The following is a 19,948-nucleotide window of genomic DNA, read 5'->3' as shown; positions in this document are numbered from 1 at the left end:
GAACTATGATATACCTCTGGGGAAACATTTTCTCTGTAATCCCAATGCATAGAATAATCATACCTTGCTTTACAACTATGTACCCATCACACGGAATCAAGCTCAAATGCATTTAAGTTATTTCTCTGCTGTTTGAATTTTCTAAGATTATGGGAATTTACAGACTGGGAACTGTACTTCCTCCTTTACTACATTCTACATGAATTTAATATTAATATTCTAAATGTACATCCAATCTATCTTGCAGCTGACACATCTTGAATGCTTTCAAAATTTCAATGGCTGCTTAAACCTCATTTTAAATCACCATAATCATTATTAGACATGATTTAAAACTAAGTGCATTAAAGCCAATGTGTAAGTAAATATGTAATTTACGATCATGGAACAGATACAGCACACTGAAAAGTAATAAAAAACATAGCTATCAAATGCTTTTACTATTATTGCAACACTGTATGTTCAAAAGTATAGACACTCTTTGTAATTGATGAACTCAGATACTTTAGGGTGCTCCCAGTGATGACACAGGTGTTTCAACTGCACATGCAGCAACTGCAGAAAGCACTCCAGGATTAGGCTATGGAGCAGTGGAACTGTGTTTTCTGGAATGATGAGGCTTTATCCAATAGCTTTGAGACGAGCTGGAGTCACATTTGTGATCCAGAACTGATCATCCGACAGCAGTACTTGACCTCACTAATGCTCTTGAAGCTAGATGCAATCAAATCCTCACTAGAGACTGTTAGTACAGCAAAGAGAGGATAATCATTTAATTAAATACCTCGGATTTCAACAATAGATGAGCAGGTGTCAAACTTTTGGACATATAGTGTATTTGTGTAACACATTCTGTGTTTCACAGGAGTTTGAACGTGGCCGTTTGGACAGAACTTTCTGAACATTTTAGGTGCAGGAGGTAGCATCCGCTTTAAATCAACCTTTTCATTCAGCTTAGGCTTGTACAGAGGGTACAGTTTGTGCATTTATAAGAAACTGTATTAACAATTAACTACATATATGTTATGTTATTGCAACTGTGTTCCAAACTTTTTATGAACTATTACAAATTATTATTTTCAATTGATTTCAATAAAATAATTTTAAAAGTTCTGTGGATAGACTTTATTAATGGACAGTGCAGATACAGCCTATTAAAATAGTGGGGAAAAAAAACATCTTCTTCCACACAGCACTTAAATAAATAAATTAACTGGGTACAAGAAAGTTTCCTTATAACTAAACAGGTAAAACAGATTCTCTGATCCAGTCATTACAGAAATCATAAAATTTCTGGTACACTTGGTAATATTCTCCTGGTATACATATAAAATCTGGTATTTGTGTTACACTGCAGAAAGGAAACAGTACCTTGTACACATGAATGGTTTTAAAGAAAGAGAGAAGGCTGTGCTGTTAATTGCATTTTTCTCAGAAAGAAAATATGAAAATACCTCAAGTAAAAATGTTCTGTCAAGAAATATTAATACTTCAAATGTTAGACAAAGCTGCAGTTTCTGATCAGTAAGGCTCCAGTTCTGCTAAACTTCCTCAGTGGACATTGTCACTGAACCAGTATTTGGGACAGATTCTTCAGCTATTGAAGTGCCATTTGCATGTTCACCTGACGGGTCATCTTGCACAGGTATCACTGTCCCCTGAGTCAGACACTGATGTTTGAGGACCTCAGAGGGGCTGCAAAACGGCAATGCACACACGCTGCATTTGTAACGTCTGCTTGATGACAAGAAAAGCGCCTCTACCTGGCTGTTGTCTTCCCCACCACACAGCACCATGCTCTGTTTATTCACCATTGTGTATGACTCTGTGCCCTGAATGAGGCACACATGTCTAGAAGCCTGGCTTGCTCTGCAAAAGCTCTTCCCACAAGCACTACATTTGTATGGCTTGCCTGTGTGAATGTACATATGCTCCCGCCAGTGGCTTTTCTGGATGAACTTGCGACCACAAGTTGGACACTCAAACTTGCGCCGTTTTACCTCACGTTCCAGGGCTTCCAGGTTATCTATATCAGCAATATCTGAAGGAGGCGGGGTATTATCCCTCCTCATCTGTAGGTCCGTATCACTCACATCATCACTGTCAACACGGAGAACCTCATCTTCAGCATCCTGACCTTCCAGTTCCATAGTGTAGCCATCTACCATAGGTGACACATGATGTTCAAAGGACTGGTTAGCATGGAGAAGAAGATGCTCCTTTAATTGACATCTCTGGCTAAAGCGACTCCCACAGTGATTGCATGTGTAATGTTTTCTGAAAGACGAATTTCTCCTCATAATACCAGATGTGATATGTTGGATGGAGGTGGTTGCAGGTATCTCAGTGGGGGACTCCTGGCTGTGAACATCTACAGAATTGATTGATTTTGTTTCAATAGCTTCAGAAAAGCTTTGAGTCAAAGCCTCACCACTGTTTTCAGGACACGTGTGGCGCTTGCATGTTTTATTCCTACTGGGCCAACCACATGGCTGATCAGAGATCTGAATCCCATATAGAGAGTTTGTCAAAGGAACACACTGTGCCTCTGGGTGAATCAGGAGGCTTGCCTCTTGTAAAAGAGGATAGGCATGCAGGAATTTCACTCCCTGCTCCAGGTGATGAGGATCGATCATCTGTGTAGTCAGTTTTCCTGTGTACATTAGGTTAAGCAGATAGCTGAAGATTTCTGGCTGTATGTCTGAGGGCTTCAGGCGAACACATTCACTGAAAAACAGAAGTTGGGAAGTAAACTTAAGGTAAAATGAAGGACTGCTCTCTTTTTTCTTGCACTCACTTACACTGTAAACAAGACAACAGCAGGCAACCACAGTTAAAGGGGAATTCCACAGATTTTTCATAACTTCTGCATAACTCAAAGGTCAATATGCAAGCAAAGTCATTATAAGTGGTTTGAGGTGAAATTTACTTGAAGAGTCAGAATTTTAACTGTGGTGATAGGAAACTGCTGAGGTGTTCCATGTCTCTAAAATCTCTCACTGAAAGTTACTACATAAAATAGTTATAAATATGCTGCCTGATCCCTGCGACACAGCCTTACAAAAGTTTTGAGGTATGATTTCGGCCTTTTAGGCATTTTCTAAAAGCTGTTCATGGCAGAAGGATACACACAGAGTACAGTGTTGCAGGCAAAAGTCCCCAAAGAAAACGTATTGTTCAGTTTTAGCACCATTTCACCAAGTTCGTTATATGCACATAAAAACATTACATATACAAACTCAGAGGACACCTGTAGGTTCACTGATTGTTTTGGGTAGTAAATAAAATGGCTGTATTTGTGTTGCATACACTGAAGTTCCAACCACCACCACTGTGAAGAAAACTCTGAGTTTCTTTACAATTAAACAAAATTTTCAATTCCATATATCAAAGACTGAATTATGCAGAAATTATGAAACACTGGTGTAACTCCCCTGTAACCGAATAGCACATTTAGTTATAATGCATAATAATGCAAAACATACACATACATTTTCAGATGTTTGGGTTTAGGTACCTGTCTTGGTGAATGAACAGCATACGAAAATAGTCTGAAAATGCAGCAAGGACCGCCTTGTGAGCTTTAAAATAAACATCCCCAATAGCCACCGTGCAGTCACACAGGAAACCGTACTCCCTCTGAGCACTGAGCCGCTGCAGAAGAACAAGACCGTGGTGGGCCAACTCCATTATTCAACCTACGCACCTACAAATTAGATACCATGCAAATTAAACAGTGCAGTCAAAGAAAATCCCAACTGGTTGTTTGTAGTGCCGAGATGTTTATCATTCATCTCGGCTGGGTGTATCTGATGAGCAGACACAAACACTTAATTTACAGTACTGCTTTACGCACATTACTCTCAACTACATTCTCGTAAACATGGAGAACGGACACCTAATTAAAATGTACACATGCTGCACCAAAGAGTCAATTATAATGTTCTGCTGTAAAAATGTAGTTAGTTGCGTGTAACGTTTAAAAGCTGCAACAACACTAAAGTTATTTAAAATGTATAAGATAGTAGTTAGCGGCTGCCCTAGCGGCACGAAGCTCAAGTTTGCTACTTATTCACCAGCTTCTTCTTCGAATTTTCCCGTTCCACGTCAAATGGCTGAACGCTAGAGTCTAACTGTTACACCATTTAAGGTGGAACGGAAAGTTAGAATAACAAGCCGACTTTCAGCCTCGTCCTAGCGAAGCCAAACAGGATCTGCTTCAGACGTGCAACTCATAACTTTCAGTTAACGCACTTTTTCTAGACTTCAAGAAGATACATTTGAATCCTTGAAAGTTTAAACAAGTAAATTAGCGATGATAATAAGTAAGCTGGTGTGGAAAACAGACAAAATGCCAAAAGCCAGTCGCAGAGTCACTAGGAGTTTAGGTTAGTTAGCGTTAGCCAAACCGTTACCGGGATTCGCCTATTAATTCACTTTCTCTGTAGCTAACTAAATGGCGATTTTAGAATTAACTTACCGTATTCTTCCAATGTCCTTTAAAAGACAAGCCGTGGCCGTCTTCATACTACGACAGCTAGCCAGGTTCGCGGAGAACGGCAATAATTCTCCCGCGGATGTAGTCGGTGTTTCCGGAGTCTTACTTTGAATCACATGATACTAACCCGAGGCTGCAGCTTTCAGCTAGCATGAGCTGGTCGGTTCGTTTGGACACGTTCTTTTCAATACATCGGTCGAATCGATTCACAAATGCAAAGTGAATCGAAGCTACGAAATGTTTAGGTCCATGTTATATGTAAAATATGTAAAAAATGTAAAATGCTACACTATGATATATTCATAACAAAGTCTTTTGATTTCAGGTTCTTTTCTCCCTGTAGAATGCAACACTAGCTAACTTAATTTTCGTGTGCTATGGCCATTAAAGTCTGATTACATTAACGAGTAAAAACACATTCGCTCAACGTCGTTGTGCACAGAAATAAGAATAAAGTTCATTTGACTAATGATCGTGTAAATGAATCACTGACTCTCACGAGTGTTTCATTCAAATGGAATGTTCGAAAGAACCGGTTTGATCAACTGAATCGGACACTACTCTCAGGCACACAGCGCGGGATGCAGAGCGGGACTTCCCCCAGGAGCCTGAATGAACACATGATGTGATATGATGATAAGCCTTTGTTTCACTTCAACTTTTTGTCTTATAACATTTAACACGTAATCAGTAATGACTATCATTTATATATATTCAAACAGTATATAAAAATGCAAGTGAGGTTTTTTATAGGCTGTAATAGCAAACATGGCAACAATGTTTTTCTTCCCATTAGCTGCAGATGATGGACCTTTTTTGAGAACTGTGCACTTTATTCATCTAATCAAGACTGAGAATATTTTACAACTACATTAAACAAATAACAGCGTTTAAATTATATTTTCATTTAAACATCTGACAATACTGAAATTTAAAAGAGTCAGTCACAATATATCAACTCTACATAGACTTTTTCCATTTGGAATTTTTTTGTTGTCTTGCTGGTTTCACAGGTAGTCATCATTCTTCATAACTTGTGCATCTTCCCCCACCTCCTCAGAAAATCACCCGGGCTAATTCAAACATCACCTTCAGACAGAACACAGAAAGATGGACAAAATTGCTGTGACATGAAATTTACAACCCTTTTTTGTTCTTTTTGCAATTTGTGGTTTCTGTGATTGGCAAAGTTTAGGGACTAGTTGTGTACTCATTTGCTTACTTACTCACGTCAACATTAAAACGTTGACCTGGATTGCATAAATACTGGATTACTATTATGCACACATACATTGATTATAAAGTAAATATTAACTAAGATGATATATATATTCTTTTAATTGAGAGTTAACCAACTCAAGTTTCATTAGTAACAATGTCTACTTTTCCTTCTACCATAGGCAGCAATTTAAGTTCAGGTTGAACTTATTATTATTATTAATAATAATAATAATAACAACAACAACAAAAAATGGCAAGGCAGATTCAGTAAAGTGCAAATAAAGCAAGAAGCAAAGTAATATAATCAGTGGGATCTGAAAGCAGCACACACATAATCTAACCTCTATAGTGATGAGAATTACAATCATCCACTCAAGCCGGAGACTGTGCTTTTCACCCAGATGATTCCTCATAAGGTCTGTTAGTTCAGTGCAGTGCTGCAGCTTCTCGTTTACTACCTACACAATACCACATGTGACATAAGGCCACCAACATTTATATACATCATATCAGTGTTAGCCTTCTTTAAGTTCATTAGTTCACACAGGTATAGTATTTATAAAGTTACAAATAAGCATATTCATTAGAATCGTGTGCTTTTCTTAATTTACTGACTGAATGCAAACAAAAGAATGAAAAAGCAGACAAAATATTGTTACCTTGACCCTACGGTTGATATTGAGAAATTGACAGGTTTTGTCATACAGCTGCTCCAGGTCCTCTCTGTCCCAGTAGAAATCAGGTGTGATAAGCAGATCAGAACTGAGGTTTATGCAGTACCTGCAAAGTTGGACAATGTAAACTTAAAAAACATTGAACAAAGTTTTACATGAAAATGTTTATCTCATAGTTTATTTGTTGTTCTGTATGTTGCTCCTTACCTTAGAGCAAACAGCTCTCCTATTTTTTGCAAGACCTCTGCCCTGGACAGTTTAACTGTTTTTCCAGATTTCAGCGTCTGTTCAGAGTATATGGGTATATGTATTGGGAGTGCAACCACACAACTCTAATATTCTTTAGATATTTAGAACAATTCCTTAAGAATTAAAGATGTCTTGCGTTTCAGGAAAAAATCTTAAAAGCCAAATCAGCTGCATATTATTGCTCCTCTCAAAAATGAATTTTTAAGATATTTATTATACAGACTGTATGTCTCTGAAATTAAGAGTATTAATATGGAGGTATTGATCATGCTTTGATCATCAACGGTTGACCAAGTGAATGCCTCAGCAGTGTGTGCACCTTAAAGTAGCTACATTCACTACTTATCTATACTTACATATAGTATACTGTGAATGTTTATGTTTAAGGTTATACATATATAGTGTATAAATGGGGATTACCTCAGGAATTGACTGAATAGATTCAACAAAGTTATCCAGAGAGACCTCCCAAATAGCCAACTTAACTGGAACAAAAACAGGTTTTTGTTTGTAGAAATAAAAAAAAAAACAACTTATATTAAGGAATGACTTAATAAATAAATATCGAGCCCACCTGATAAAGACAGAGCATTGGAAAATGCAAATTTCTCCAGAAGTACTTGTTCGTAGTCCATCTCACTATTAAATATGAAATTTCCTCGATGTAGCTTTGAATTCCCCCTAAGTACATAAACAGTAAAACATTCATCCTATTAGACCACAGAGGCAATATGAGCCATCATCTACAATAAAACAGATTTGACTTTGTACTATATATACATTATAATTATGTACTGTCATCAGAAAGTCATGTTCTGACGTACTCTCCTACTGCATAATTGATCTCTTCATTTTCCCAGTGAACCAAGGCCACCTCATACGGCTGAATCTCATGCTGCTCCAATATTCTCATTGCTTTCTTTACCTGTAATTCAATATTGTATATATACATAGACAGATCTGTTGAGCATTTAAACATTTTGAGAACTGAGAAATTTTACTCAAATTAGAATTCAAAAAAATCAAACAAAAAAAAAAAAAGAAGAAACACACAACAGAGCACTTTTACCCACAGTTGTCTCTGCAACATTCCAGAAAACCACTGAGCCTTCCCTATGAGGAAAAACTCTTTAAAGTTAAATAAACATTAAAGTTTAAACAAACATGCACAGTCTGTAGCAAAACGAAGCCAGTTGGCGTGAGAAAGCGAGCTTTTTGGCTTACCTAAAAAAAAACATCAAAGCGCCGTCACTGGGTTTTGCTGCCATCTCTGTTCCAATCACCAAGACATTAGAGGCATCTGAAACCCAACAAACAGTTCATAATTTTCAATCATAATTTATAACTGTATAACTGTAGGCTGGAAATGAGTGATTCCAAAGTCAATTCTGATACTTAAATGAAATAATGACTAGATAATGAAATGACAAGGTTTATTGCCACAACATCACACTTGAACAAAGATCATGTGGGCAAGAGATTGTTACAAAATGCATCCTCTAACAGTGCGTTCATTGAATGAAACTAACTAAAGTGTATATCACTGTTGTTGTAAGAAAACCTTGTATCTCCAAAATAGTAACTTTACAGGAGAAGGAAAAAACCTACTTCACTTTCAATGAAAGTCATTGGAACCAGAATTTTTCCCATGTCATTTTGGGTAATTTCTTTTAGGTTTCTCATCACAAAATTTACAAACAATGTAAAGAATAACAGATACTTTCAGGTTATGTCAAAAACTGAAAAATGCCAAAAATGGAGACACAAGGTTTTCTTCCGAAAGTAACAATATAATTATGCTTGTTCAATTTACAACCAATGCAGTGTATGATACTGATTGATGACTAATTTTACATTATTAACATTAATTCAGCTAAAAATCTAAACACAAACATTAAATAGTTAGACAAATAAGATAATTCTACAGTTAAACTAACCTCTGGGCAGGTCTCTTATTTCAAAGAAGCCATTGGCCATTAGATCATGACAAAGAGTAGGTAGATGGTACTGGTCCGCAGTTGCATAGGCAATACACTGCATCATATCCTGTAAAATAACAGATCAATGCATGCACAATGAGTTCAGTCATTTCTACCGGACTGCACGTTGTATAAGAGCTACATATACAGACTTTATACGACTTTTTCCACCCGAGATCTTATTAGTATAGGCGACTTGCCTCTTCTGGAGCAGGAAGATTGGCTCTGGATGGCTGTTTTGTCCTTGGTCCCTTTAATGTTCTTTTGCCAGGTAAGCCTCCTTGTTTCAGCACAGACATGGTAGCTGTTGTGGTTGACTGCAATCTCGTGTGTACATTCCATTCTTTGGATCTCATCATTAAGACAGGCGGTGTTTTATTGTTAAGAATAAGAGGTCCTTGAAGCGCACCACTCTGCAGTCCAGAGGACCACGAAGGATGGAGTGTGATGGAGGGGCTGTTCTTGTGGTCTGTGTAAAGGCTGTGTGATGAGGCGCTGCGAGCCAGCAGATTTGGTGGGAAACACTTGGCTCCGGAACAAGAGCCATTTTCCACCCGCTCTGCAATTCCTGGACGTAATCTCCAGAAAGGTCTCCTCTCCAAAGGCTGCTGCAGTCTCCACAGTGCCAGCGCTGAGAAAGATCTGGCTAGCATATCTAGCCACCTGTGTAGATTATCAACATTATGAACCCATCGTTAGTTCGTCAGGAGTCGGGCAGTCTTCTCTGGCATGCCAGACTTTCCTGTCCGCTATTTCTGCTCACTGACCTTGACTGAGACGACAGCAGTAAGTTACGTCAGCTGGCTAGCTGTCAAACTTTAGTCCTTCATAGCTAGTTAGCTAGAAAGCTAGCTAACCTGTATGGCTTTGTATTTTCAGCACTTTGTAACTGATGATCTCAAAAGCTCGTCAGCGACTCTTTTCATAGATTCAATTCGCCTCATGAAACCTCGAGCAGAAGTCTGGCCACTGCACCACGCTCTTGGCACTGTAAGCTAACTAGCCGACAAGGCTAAACTGTAGGTACTCCAAATAAACAGACAGTAACAGCTCACATACACTTTAATTCAGTACATACCACGTGTTCTCTTACAGAAGACACAGCAGCTGGCAGTCATCGCTGAATCTAACAGCGCGTTACTTTCTGTAGACACATTATTTTAGGATTAGGATCAATTGGAATAAAGTTTATGTTGAATAAACTGAACAGCGGGGGCGTGTGTGCTTCAGTGACATCATGCATTGCATTTCAAGTCACGTGATAGAAAGCGCGCTTCGCTTTCATAACCACTCGCACTGTTCCCTAAACCCTACACCATAAACCCTAAACCTTACAGCATGCTCCCTAAACCCTACACCATAAACCCTAAACCTTACAGCATGCTCCCTAAACCCTACACCATAAACCCTAAACCTTACACCATGCTCCCTAAACCCTACACCATAAACCCTAAACCTTACACCATGCTCCCTAAACCCTACACCATAAACCCTAAACCTTACACCATGCTCCCTAAACCCTACACCATAGACCCTAAACCCTACAGAACAAGCCCTAAACACTACACCATAGACTCTAAACCCTACAGAACAAGCCCTAAACACTGCACCATAGACCCTAAACCCTACAGAACAAGCCCTAAACACTACACCATAGACCCTAAACCCTACAGAACAAGCCCTAAACACTGCACCATAGACCCTAAACCCTACAGAACAAGCCCTAAACACTGCACTAAACTCGCCCTGAAGCCTACGCCAGTGTTTCAGACATATGAAACTCAGCACTTGAAGAGGAAAACTGACATTCCTGAGAAAATTCTGCTAGGCGGCCTCAGTTCCTCCTAGAAAGCTGCTAACGTTATTTTAGTAATCATCTAACGCAGCTAACGCATTTTCCCTTTCTTTTCATACACACGTGATTCTGCGTTGGAAGTGTAAATGTAAGAGATCTGATCTTTTCAGACATGTTGTGAAATCTCTGGTCTGGTCCGCTCACTAATGCCCCCTACCGGCGGAGCCAACAGCACGTCTGTTGCTTAGAAACACTGGAAACACTGACACAACGGTGCTCAGGATATTCACTATCAGAAGAAGGAAACTTCACAGATAAAAGTCTCGAAGAGATAACTGTGTGAGGTAAGAAATTACAACCCACTTCATAGAAATAAACCTCGCCGTCACTGCTCATTTCTGAACGATCACGCCTAACAGAAACTAAAAGAGGTTCAGCTGCAACTTAACTTTAAGGAAGCTGCTGCTGCTTCAGTCTGCTTAAAGTTTCATTCTTGGACCAGATCTGATCATTTCATAGCCCGACATCAGTTTGCATCTTATACATGTATATTTACGTATAATTAATAGCCAAACTGAAAGAAGACCATTAGAATGATCAGGATTAAAAATGGTTTTGCTGTCTAATGAGGATTGGCTTAATGGTTACTATTAGAATCCACTATTTTTCTGTAGTATACAGTCAGATCCCTTTAGGAAACTAAGCTTCCTAGTGTATCTGGAATCAGTCCCACAACACCTGTTAAACCTTTAAAAATCCTTTAAAGTGTTACATAAACCCACCAGGAAAACACAGAATACCATTACTGACTTACTGGACAGAAACTCCAGAAAGGTTTTTTTAACAGGGTTAAAATAAGGTACTGATATACTGGTATTGTGCCCTGGTCTGATTGTTGGCAATTTTAGGAAAATGTATCCACAACTTTGAAAATGTGAGAAGCCGTGGTAGTACAAATGTAGTTAATCTGCACCCATTTAAACAGAAAGGCCATTGCAATGGATGATTCTGTGATGCAGCAGCACCTGGTTCACTACAAACAGGCCACAGAGTCTGCACGAGAAGAGCTAGCAGCTCTCCAGACCAAACATCAAAGCCTCCATTCACAGGTCATCATTATTTATTTGTATTTTTCTAATAAAGAGGAGATGCTCTCTGAAACAGCCTTACAAATCATGTGTATGTTTCACTTCAACAGCTGCTGGATGCTCGGTCAAAGATTTCATCTCAGGAGGCTTTGGTGCAGGACCTGAGAGAGGCAATCGACAAACACCAGGAGACAGAGGCCCGCCAGTCTTCTCTCATCAGTTCCCTCAGAGAACGCATTCACAACACAGAAAAAGAAATGGCCTCTATCGCCTCCTCCAAAAGTATTATGGATATGAAATTACAGGCACTTAGCAAGGAGAATGAAGAAATTAAAGAGAGAGCACAACAAATGGAGATCAAGTCGAAGTAAGCATTGTTTTTTTACCTGCTTTGATGTCTTACATATTTACATTGTTGATTAAACTCTAAATAAGAAAAATATTGACTGTATTTTTCTAGAGACTGTCTTAGTAATTGGAACAAGACAAAGCAAGAGGCAGGTGATTTACAGAGGAGGTATGAGGAGTTTGTATCAAGACTAGCCAGCAAACTCTCCATTGATTTGGCTGAGAGCGATAAACCCATGGAGATGATCATCTCTTTGGTGAGTGAGAGATATACTTTCAACACAAACATTTAATATTTTCCCTGTTACTAAATAATCTGCATCTTAGGTTGGCCAGTGCTGCAAGGAGAGAGACAGACAGAGGACTCAGATAATTGCACTAGAGGAGAATGTAAAGTCTCACGAGGTGGAGTGTAAGGCCAGCAGGGAGACGGTGAGGAGACTAGTGGCTGATTTGGACCATGAACAGAAACTCTCAGCCAGCCGTGCTAGTGACCTGAACTCAGTCAGACAGGTATACTCTCTTTATTTTATCTGACACAAAAAATGTTAACATGTAAAATACAGCAAACAGGAATGTTACAATTAAGATACAAGCAAACAGAGGAAACGTCTTGTCTTATCCGTCCTCACAATTAAAAATTTTTACAGTCAAATAATGAGAAATCTGCACTTACGGATCACAGTCGGCAAGGAAGTGTTTCTCATATTTAGCAAAAAGGATGTACTGGCAAGCTCACAAATCCAGTTATCGCTCTTTATTCAATTATTGCGACATTACTTGAAGTTGACGCACTGGAGATGACTATTTTGTTAGCCGGCAATTCTTTTTTGCTCATTTCAATTCTTTAAGAAATGATTAAGTGCATCATGAAATATCACATTTTTTCTTAATTCAATTTGACAATTTCAGTACGATTAAAAAAGACATTTAAATGTGTCTATATAAATATACATAGATTAAAATATACACAACTGTGACTGGACAAATTTATACAGTAGTGGATTTAAATTAACAATAGTCTGTTAGAATTTTTATTTTGGCCAAAAATGTGTTGAAAATGAAAACAACACCCAGTACCGAATATCATTATTATCAGTTACAAATAGTTATAACATTCCAAAGTCAAGTAGAATTCCGACCCTAAGATTGATACATCAGTTCACTTTTATATCCCAAAAAAAAAACTAGTGCTTGTTTGTGTTTCATACAGATGAGAATGATTTTGATATCTTAGTTGTTTTGATCCCTATTCCTGTTGCATATTATGACTTCCAGGAACTTGATTTTGTGCTGCTGAAAAAACAGAATTTGGAAAGAGAGAATCAGAGTCTGAAGAGCAAGCTGCAGGAGAGAGAGCTTGCCCTTACTGCTGCTCAAGCAGATTCTGACAGCTCCGAGCAGCGTTCAGAGGATCTGGAGCGCAGGCTGCTCAGGAGCCAAAATGAAGCTCAGGCATCACACAGCCGCATGGAGGCCTTTCTGAAGGAAGTGGAGGTTGTGCTTGGGGATCTGCCTGAAAGTGCTCTGCCTAAAGAGGAGCGTGTTCTGGATAAGCTCAGAGAAGTCTGCAGAAGAGACAAGAGCAGCAATGCAGTACTGTTCACACCTCAACAAGAAGTTTTCCTACGCTCTTAAAAAAGATGGTTCTTCAAGGGTTCATTTAAATGGTTCTTTGCATGGTGAAATGGTCTTTCAGATTGACAGAGAATGTGTTGTATATAGTTCTGAATAGAACCTTTTTGCCATTGTTCCAAAGTCAAGCTTGAAGAACTCTAGAACAATTTCAGTAAAGAAACCCTTGAAGAATCTTATTTAAGAATGTATGATTTAGAAAAACTGTAGTTAGATCTTATCTAAAGATCAAAATTGAGGAACAATGTCTAATATGTTCATTACAGATTTATCTACCAACTTTTCATCCTGAGTTGAGTCAGCTGTGTGAATTTTTGCTGATCAAATGACATTATACTAAATAGATAAAAATTGTCTCCTAGCAAAGGCACTACAGAACACACCACATCATGCTAGGCATAATCATTGACTTTTTGCAACAATCTGAAGGCTGTCTTTACACCATGCAGATGTTCAAAACCCCACAATGTATCACAAGACTCATTACACCATTGTCAGCCAACAGTTGGACTTAGCACTGTATCTGCATAAAACAGTTAGACCAGTCAGCCCACATCAGTAGCATGATCAGATACTTTGAAAGCAGAAGGATCAAAAAAAAAGGATCAAACTAAATCTACATTTTCCTGTGTGTACTGTTTAATATATGCTGCAGTCTGTGAGAGAGCTGGAGGTCAGGCTGGCAGAGGTGTCACAGGAGCATGCCAGACAGACAGAGCTGCTGGGAGCAGCAGGGCAGAGAGAACAGCAGATCCAGTGCAGGGTTCACAAACTGGAGTCTGAACTACTCACTGCAGGAGTCAGCAAGGATGGACTGAGTCATGAAAAACAACAGGTGAACTGACAAGGAATCACTCTGTCGCTCTACTTTTTGATACTGTGCTTGTTTTCCCACCAACTTAAAACAGTTGTAATATTTAAAATATTTTAAGGCCCTTAAACTGGACATATGCCACATATTTGTTTTTGCAGTAATTCCTGAACAATAAGCCTGCATTATAAGCAGGTGTGAATAGTAACTCGGTACTCGATGGATTTATTCTTTCCTCAACGTTTTCAGATGATGATACTTTTGCTTCTTCAGAAGTGAGGAAAGTATTCTACCTTTTTATTCAGTTCAAGTCATTTGCACTTGAATAATATATATATATATATATATATATATATATATATATATATATATATATATATATATATTTAATTCCTTTGTTGTGTTGGTGAGAGCATCTGTACTTGCTTTGTGATTGATCAGACCTTTGGCTCTGGAGGTTTATCACTTTATTTCAGACAATATTTTGGAGTGCATCAAAACAGAAAACTGGCACTTAAAAAGTTTCTGGTCCTATGCAAATTGTTTGCTTTTTTATGGGTTGCTTTTGTACTTCTACTCAAGTTGATTTGAAAATGTACTTCTTTAGTTTATTAAACTTTTAGGGTAGTCTATCCACCGCTAAGTGTAGGTGGTTCATATAGATGTGGAATTTAGTAGTCCCCCATAGCCTTCAGTTGTCCATTTTGTTATTTCTCATGCAGTATTTGACATTTCTGGAGAAGCTCTCTGAAAAAATGAAGATTGAACACATTGCCACTGACTTGGGCTTTGACATGAGACTTGAGGCCATATTGACACGTGCAGAACAACTGACCAGACAAGAGGGAACTGCTTTAGTAGAAACTAAAACTTTGGCCTACAGCCTTCAGAAAAAGGTTTGTTGGTTATGCCTAAGAGAATAAGAGTGGGCTTATACATGAATGGGCTGAGATGTAGGTCCTGAGTTCTGACTGAGGTAATATCTGTTGTTATTGGTGCAGGTGAAGGAGCAGAAGGAGAGGTTGGAGAGTAAGGAACTACACATGGAGCTGCTGAGGAGGAAGGTGGCCCAGCTGGATGAGGAGAAGAGGAGCCGCTCGGCTCTATCTGTGGAGCGGGATGATGCTACACTGGCCAACAGGAAGCTGCAAAAGAAGGTGGAACGGCTTCAGGCTGAGCTTAGTGTCATGCGTTTCTCCAACACTGAGCTAAAAGCCCAACTTGCTGATACCAATGAGCTCAAGGTAGAGGGAAGGAGAGCACTGGCTCACAGACCAAGCAGAGGCAGAGTGATTTAACTATATTTAAATAGAGATCAACAAAATATTTACACTGAAAAAAGTGATGCACTTTATTTACTCAGTTCAGATGTATGCAGTATTTTCTCATGAATGAAATATATGACATATCAGCAGAGTTTTGTCTTTACTTTTGGCAGTAGTTGTGTTGTAGTATTTTATTTACAAGAAACTGCAGATATTTATGTCAATGCATGTCTTTTTTCAGTGTTTGGAAATTTAATTGTAACACTTATTTTAATGCAGATACTTCTATACTATAAACAAGTGATCAAAAGTTTGGAAACGCTTGCCATATTAACTTTTTTATATACAGTATTTACTTATACAGGGTAGACTTTAAAACTGCAAACTATTCACTCAGAGTATTTTTAGATGTTTCTAAGAATATTTCAAGAACTCTGTGAACAAGATATCTGCATTAATGGCACTTTTGAAATATTTCTGGATATTAACATCCTTTTTTGATTCTATTCAGCTTTTTTAGTCATTTTAGTAAGTGAGTAGCCTTTATTTATATATGACTTTAATACTACAGGCTACGAAGTATTAATACAATATTAAATCATGTAAGAGGAAAAACACCAATAACATTATTGCTTACCTACAACACAGAAACTAGAAGAAACCCTCTGCTTTGTTCATCATTCTGGAAACATTGCTTTATTATTAAAGACCCATGAAGTTGCACAGGACTAAAATGTTATAATGATTTTATCGTGTCTGCAATGAATTTGGTTCTGAAAATCATGAATCCAAACTTTTGAATGGTATTGTGCCTAATATTATCTGAAATTATTATGTGTAATAAGGCTTGTACGACAGGAAACTATACTGTGCCACATTTCAGAATTAAAATTTTTTTTTAAACATGTAAAGTTCATAGTAGCTCAGGTTCTGCTGTGTTTGGTGCAACAAGATCAGAGTGATGGAACAGAAGCAGGCCATCGAAGAGCAGAGTAAGAGTCTGGGCAAACTTGAGAAGAATAAGGCCAAAGTGGAAAAAAGACTCACCACAGTGAAGACAGAGTTAGAGATCCAGGAGTACAGAGCCAGAGATGAACTCCTGCAAGCACAGAGGCTGCTCCATAGCCAGGCCAATGACATGGCAGAGCTCGCCCAGAGGGAGAAAAGGGTACAGTAACAGACGGCTGTGCATTACAGTATTCCATTTGATTTAAACACCTCATAGGTGTGTCTCTCTTTCTGCCGTTGTTTCAAAGTAGATTCTGAAAATTAACCACTCACTTTGTTCTACATTACAGCTGCAGGACTTCTGTACTGTGGTGTCTCAGATGTTGGGAGTGGACATGCCAGCCTCTCTCCCTAGTAGTGAGGTTATTAAAAGGTTGGATGTTCTGATTCATTCCGGCCATCATCATTTCCCTCTGGCCTGCCACTGTGCAACACCACATCATCCGCACCTCATGGTCTCTGCCTGCTCCAGCCTTACAGAAGGTTCTCTAGGGCCTGAAGTACAAGCCCTGCCCGCACCCCCCGTTACAGATGGATGAGAGGGATGACCCCAAGTGCCAATGAGTGGTTAATAGATAACCATCATTACACTGTTATACGGTATTTAATAGGCAATTATGTATATGTGATGATTGAGATTACTCATTATTCAGTCATGCTAAATCAGGTCTGTTGTGGTGGACATTGTGAGGCATGTGCACTATGAGTCACGGTCATCTTTGTCTGTAGACTGTTTGAATTAAAATGTTTCTACTGATTGGGACTGGAATTACATGACTGGTAAGTTACTAAAGTGAAGTTTTGATGGCTGAATGAACTGACTTGTTTAACTCTGTTCACACTAAATGAAGAATCCTTAAGTATCAATGCCATTGAATTTAATTTTTGTTTGTATACTTTTGCATTATTACAAAAAATACCACTAAGCACTTTATGTGTATACTATCTTTGTTTTCAGTGCAAAGGTTTCTTAGGCCTTAGCAAACTGTACACGGATAAATATCATAATAGTGCTTTTCCATACAATACTGTATTTTTCATTACATGTAAGTTGATTATTACAGTAAGTTAGTTACAATTAAGATCAGTCTTCAACAATGACAAATCTCATAAATCAAACAACTTTAAAAGCAAAAGATTACCACATGCCAAAAATACATATAAAAAATAGTTGCAATATATAGTTTTAAATGTTATTTTTACAAGTTTTCATTAGTTATAAGCAATTTCATGTTATATTCTTTGCATGAAATCAAATGTCAATACTTTTCATGATACAAAAAAACAAAAAAAGAAACTTCAGGCCTGGTGACATGAATGACAACTGCTCAGTACCAATCTCCAGTTAAAATCCTGTGCCATCCAGTTAAAAATACAGCTAAATATCTTTTTCTCCTTTTTTTGATATTGGAAGAACTTTATTAGTACCACTAGCAGCCCACCTGTCTTGTATAAGTGTACAACTTAGAACCACCGGTCTTACAGTGTATTAGGTTTCAGTGCAATAAGCTTCTTTAGAACATCTACAGAGACATGAGCAGAATCAGCAGCTATACAACAACACATTAATGATTGGCTTTGGCTGCTAATGTAGTGGTACAAGTTAGTTGTCCAGAACGCATCTATAAGGACTCTTTAATAAAAACCCAGTCTCATATAGGTGGAGGCCCATTTGTGTAGCTGAGCATAGGGTGGAATGATCGGGCAAAGTTGTTAGACTGGGCACATTTGTAATCCTCCGCAGACATAGGCACCAGGCAGGCTAAGGCCACCAGCAGCAGCAGCAGGAGCTGCACAGGCAGTGAGGCCCAAAGGACTCGTTGGAGGAAGGTTCTGCACCAGGAGCGTGGCTCTCTCTCCTCAGAATGGGAGGAAACGGATCCAGCGGCGTTGGGGGACCTGCTCGCACAAGGGACAGAACAGATCAGACTGGCCTTAGCTGGGCTACCTGCACTGAAAACAGTAACGCACTGAATTTACATGACTCAAATATATATGCTGATATCAACAAAACGTATTACATTAACACAAATGTATCTTAATTGTGCTGATGGATTACATTTTATTCAAGCAGAATTGATGCAAACATTTAAATCAAGTATATGCATTAACTTTTACAGTGCACAGAGCGTTATCCCTTAGCACCACTTAAAAGTGTACAAAATTGTGTCCAATTTAAATGTCTTTTGGATTTCAGAGAATATTTAATATGCTTTATAACTTTTTTGTATTTAGTGTATTTTGTATTTAGTATTCATACTTGCCTGATTAAATATAAAGTCCATGCACCTTCATGTAGAATTCATTACTGCCTTTTTGTCTTACCGAATATATTGCTGCTACTTTTCATCAGAGGACACTTTAGCTGACATAGAGAGTTAGCTTGAGGGAAAGGCAAGCCTTGCAGGTATTAAGAGCAGTGAGGACCACCTCAAAAAAAGTGTTCCTCTTGCCATACTGTTACAGAGCTATTACAATGCATGCCAACAGGAGAGAGCGCTGCCCAGAAGCTGCTCTACTGGAGAAGCAATTGAAGTGCCATATGTTATTTCACTGCAAGAATTTGATCTAATCACTGAATTAAGGGAGAATTAATGTGCATTATTTACACCATATAGTATTTAGCAACGTTACAGCCATGTTGTAGCATTTTGCAGAAATCTGAAGTGGATTGTTGTTCAAAATCTCAGTCTAGCTAGTAAATCACTACATAGCAAGACAGAGATGCAGAACAATAAGTTCAAGAGGAGGCTTTACTTTTCATACTGTGCAGCTTAAACCTGCATTTTCGGACTCGACTGAATGTGGCTCTTCGCAAACTCAGCATTTGAGGACCTCCCTTTTCACATGCCCCAGTCACTGAGCCTTTTTTTCTGAATTGTGATGACTGTTCACCACTAAGGTATGCTTAGACTGAATAACCGTGCCCTCCTACACTCCACAAATGGAGACTTGAGAGGAGCAAATCAAAGATGGCAGATTGGAGGGGGAAGAAGATGGTAGATTAGTTATTGAGAGGATGTGACACACAAGAAAGAGAGGAAGAGAGCTGGATAGACTGCTGCCAAGGCTTTGTTCATTGCAGACGCTTGCTGGCTATGCAGACAATGAAGGAGTTGCTCAGCAGCAAATAGCCAATGTTAATTGTTTTTTTTCAGCCACAAAGGATAAGCAGAAAACTCTGCAATATAACTAGAATAAGCTCCTAGAGCAGTATAAAATCTTTCTCCGGTGCATGGCCTCCCACTAATGTTAGCTGTCTAAAACCCCTAGCCTAAGTGTCTAGAATCACAGAAGATGATGGAATCCATTGACATGAGCCTAAAGCTTTGTTCTGTCACTGGCCTTCAAATTGATACAGGTGATCTGGCTGGGCT

At 38.6% G+C, this 19,948-nt stretch overlaps 4 protein-coding genes across 14 annotated transcripts in view; 1 reads left to right on the top strand and 3 right to left on the bottom strand.

The window, feature by feature from the left end:
- Positions 1 to 1,101: 1,101 nt before the first annotated feature.
- Positions 1,102 to 4,800, bottom strand: zbtb2a (zinc finger and BTB domain containing 2a). The gene is made up of 3 exons (XM_017699894.2): positions 4,481 to 4,800; positions 3,518 to 3,706; positions 1,102 to 2,727 (listed from the first exon to the last, which is right to left on the bottom strand). Exons 2-3 carry the CDS (start codon positions 3,688 to 3,690, stop codon positions 1,542 to 1,544), a joined length of 1,359 nt encoding a protein of 452 aa, XP_017555383.1. The 5' UTR covers positions 3,691 to 3,706; positions 4,481 to 4,800; the 3' UTR covers positions 1,102 to 1,541.
- A 440-nt stretch (positions 4,801 to 5,240) lies between these two features.
- Positions 5,241 to 9,846, bottom strand: rmnd1 (required for meiotic nuclear division 1 homolog). The gene is made up of 12 exons (XM_017699892.2): positions 9,700 to 9,846; positions 8,822 to 9,284; positions 8,580 to 8,688; positions 7,867 to 7,942; positions 7,716 to 7,755; positions 7,467 to 7,567; positions 7,217 to 7,323; positions 7,063 to 7,127; positions 6,601 to 6,677; positions 6,379 to 6,499; positions 6,061 to 6,177; positions 5,241 to 5,587 (listed from the first exon to the last, which is right to left on the bottom strand). The coding sequence occupies exons 2-12, from the start codon at positions 9,272 to 9,274 to the stop codon at positions 5,555 to 5,557; spliced, it is 1,299 nt and encodes a 432-aa protein (XP_017555381.1). The 5' UTR covers positions 9,275 to 9,284; positions 9,700 to 9,846; the 3' UTR covers positions 5,241 to 5,554.
- On the top strand, positions 9,212 to 17,422 carry ccdc170 (coiled-coil domain containing 170). Of its 2 annotated transcripts, XM_017699891.2 has the most exons (12): positions 9,212 to 9,407; positions 10,587 to 10,760; positions 11,402 to 11,525; positions 11,615 to 11,871; positions 11,965 to 12,109; positions 12,180 to 12,365; positions 13,131 to 13,448; positions 14,143 to 14,322; positions 15,021 to 15,194; positions 15,300 to 15,542; positions 16,516 to 16,731; positions 16,862 to 17,422. In XM_017699891.2, exons 3-12 carry the CDS (start codon positions 11,415 to 11,417, stop codon positions 17,108 to 17,110), a joined length of 2,079 nt encoding a protein of 692 aa, XP_017555380.1. In that variant the 5' UTR covers positions 9,212 to 9,407; positions 10,587 to 10,760; positions 11,402 to 11,414; the 3' UTR covers positions 17,111 to 17,422. The 2 variants fall into 2 exon arrangements, with proteins under 2 accessions (XP_017555380.1, XP_037397693.1); XM_037541796.1 differs by lacking the exon at positions 10,587 to 10,760.
- A 10-nt stretch (positions 17,423 to 17,432) lies between these two features.
- The window catches only part of syne1b (spectrin repeat containing, nuclear envelope 1b), a 111,860-nt gene continuing 109,344 nt past the window's right edge, over positions 17,433 to 19,948 (bottom strand). For 5 of the 10 annotated variants that reach the window (XM_017699888.2, XM_017699890.2, XM_037541790.1 and 2 more), the window contains one exon: positions 17,433 to 18,470. In XM_017699888.2, the coding sequence (XP_017555377.1) occupies positions 18,224 to 18,470 (247 nt within the window). In that variant the 3' untranslated portion in view covers positions 17,433 to 18,223. The remainder of the gene's footprint in view (positions 18,471 to 19,948) is intronic. The other 5 variants (XM_037541788.1, XM_037541789.1, XM_037541794.1 and 2 more) reach the window with 2 other exon arrangements.

This window comes from Pygocentrus nattereri, chromosome 10 (genome assembly GCF_015220715.1).
Source record: "Pygocentrus nattereri isolate fPygNat1 chromosome 10, fPygNat1.pri, whole genome shotgun sequence".
Classification (NCBI taxonomy): domain Eukaryota; kingdom Metazoa; phylum Chordata; class Actinopteri; order Characiformes; family Serrasalmidae; genus Pygocentrus; species Pygocentrus nattereri.
Note: the sequence above shows the minus strand (reverse complement) of the source record. Positions and strands in the feature narration are given on the sequence as shown.

What these genes read in the sequence shown, in the direction of transcription:
- zbtb2a (XM_017699894.2), bottom strand. Translation starts at nt 3,690, where the DNA reads ATGGAGTTGGCCCACCACGGTCTTGTTCTTCTGCAGCGGCTCAGTGCT. An exon ending in CTGTTCATTCACCAAGACAG is followed by an intron (nt 2,728 to 3,517) that starts GTACCTAAACCC and finishes TCTGTTTTTCAG; the next exon opens with TGAATGTGTTCGCCTGAAGC.
- rmnd1 (XM_017699892.2), bottom strand. Translation starts at nt 9,274, where the DNA reads ATGCTAGCCAGATCTTTCTCAGCGCTGGCACTGTGGAGACTGCAGCAG. An exon ending in AATAAGAGACCTGCCCAGAG is followed by an intron (nt 7,943 to 8,579) that starts GTTAGTTTAACT and finishes GTTGGGTTTCAG; the next exon opens with ATGCCTCTAATGTCTTGGTG. An exon ending in CTATTCAGTCAATTCCTGAG is followed by an intron (nt 6,678 to 7,062) that starts GTAATCCCCATT and finishes TACTCTGAACAG; the next exon opens with ACGCTGAAATCTGGAAAAAC.
- ccdc170 (XM_037541796.1), top strand. Translation starts at nt 11,415, where the DNA reads ATGGATGATTCTGTGATGCAGCAGCACCTGGTTCACTACAAACAGGCC. An exon ending in ATCAAAGCCTCCATTCACAG is followed by an intron (nt 11,526 to 11,614) that starts GTCATCATTATT and finishes TCACTTCAACAG; the next exon opens with CTGCTGGATGCTCGGTCAAA. An exon ending in TGGAGATGATCATCTCTTTG is followed by an intron (nt 12,110 to 12,179) that starts GTGAGTGAGAGA and finishes TCTGCATCTTAG; the next exon opens with GTTGGCCAGTGCTGCAAGGA.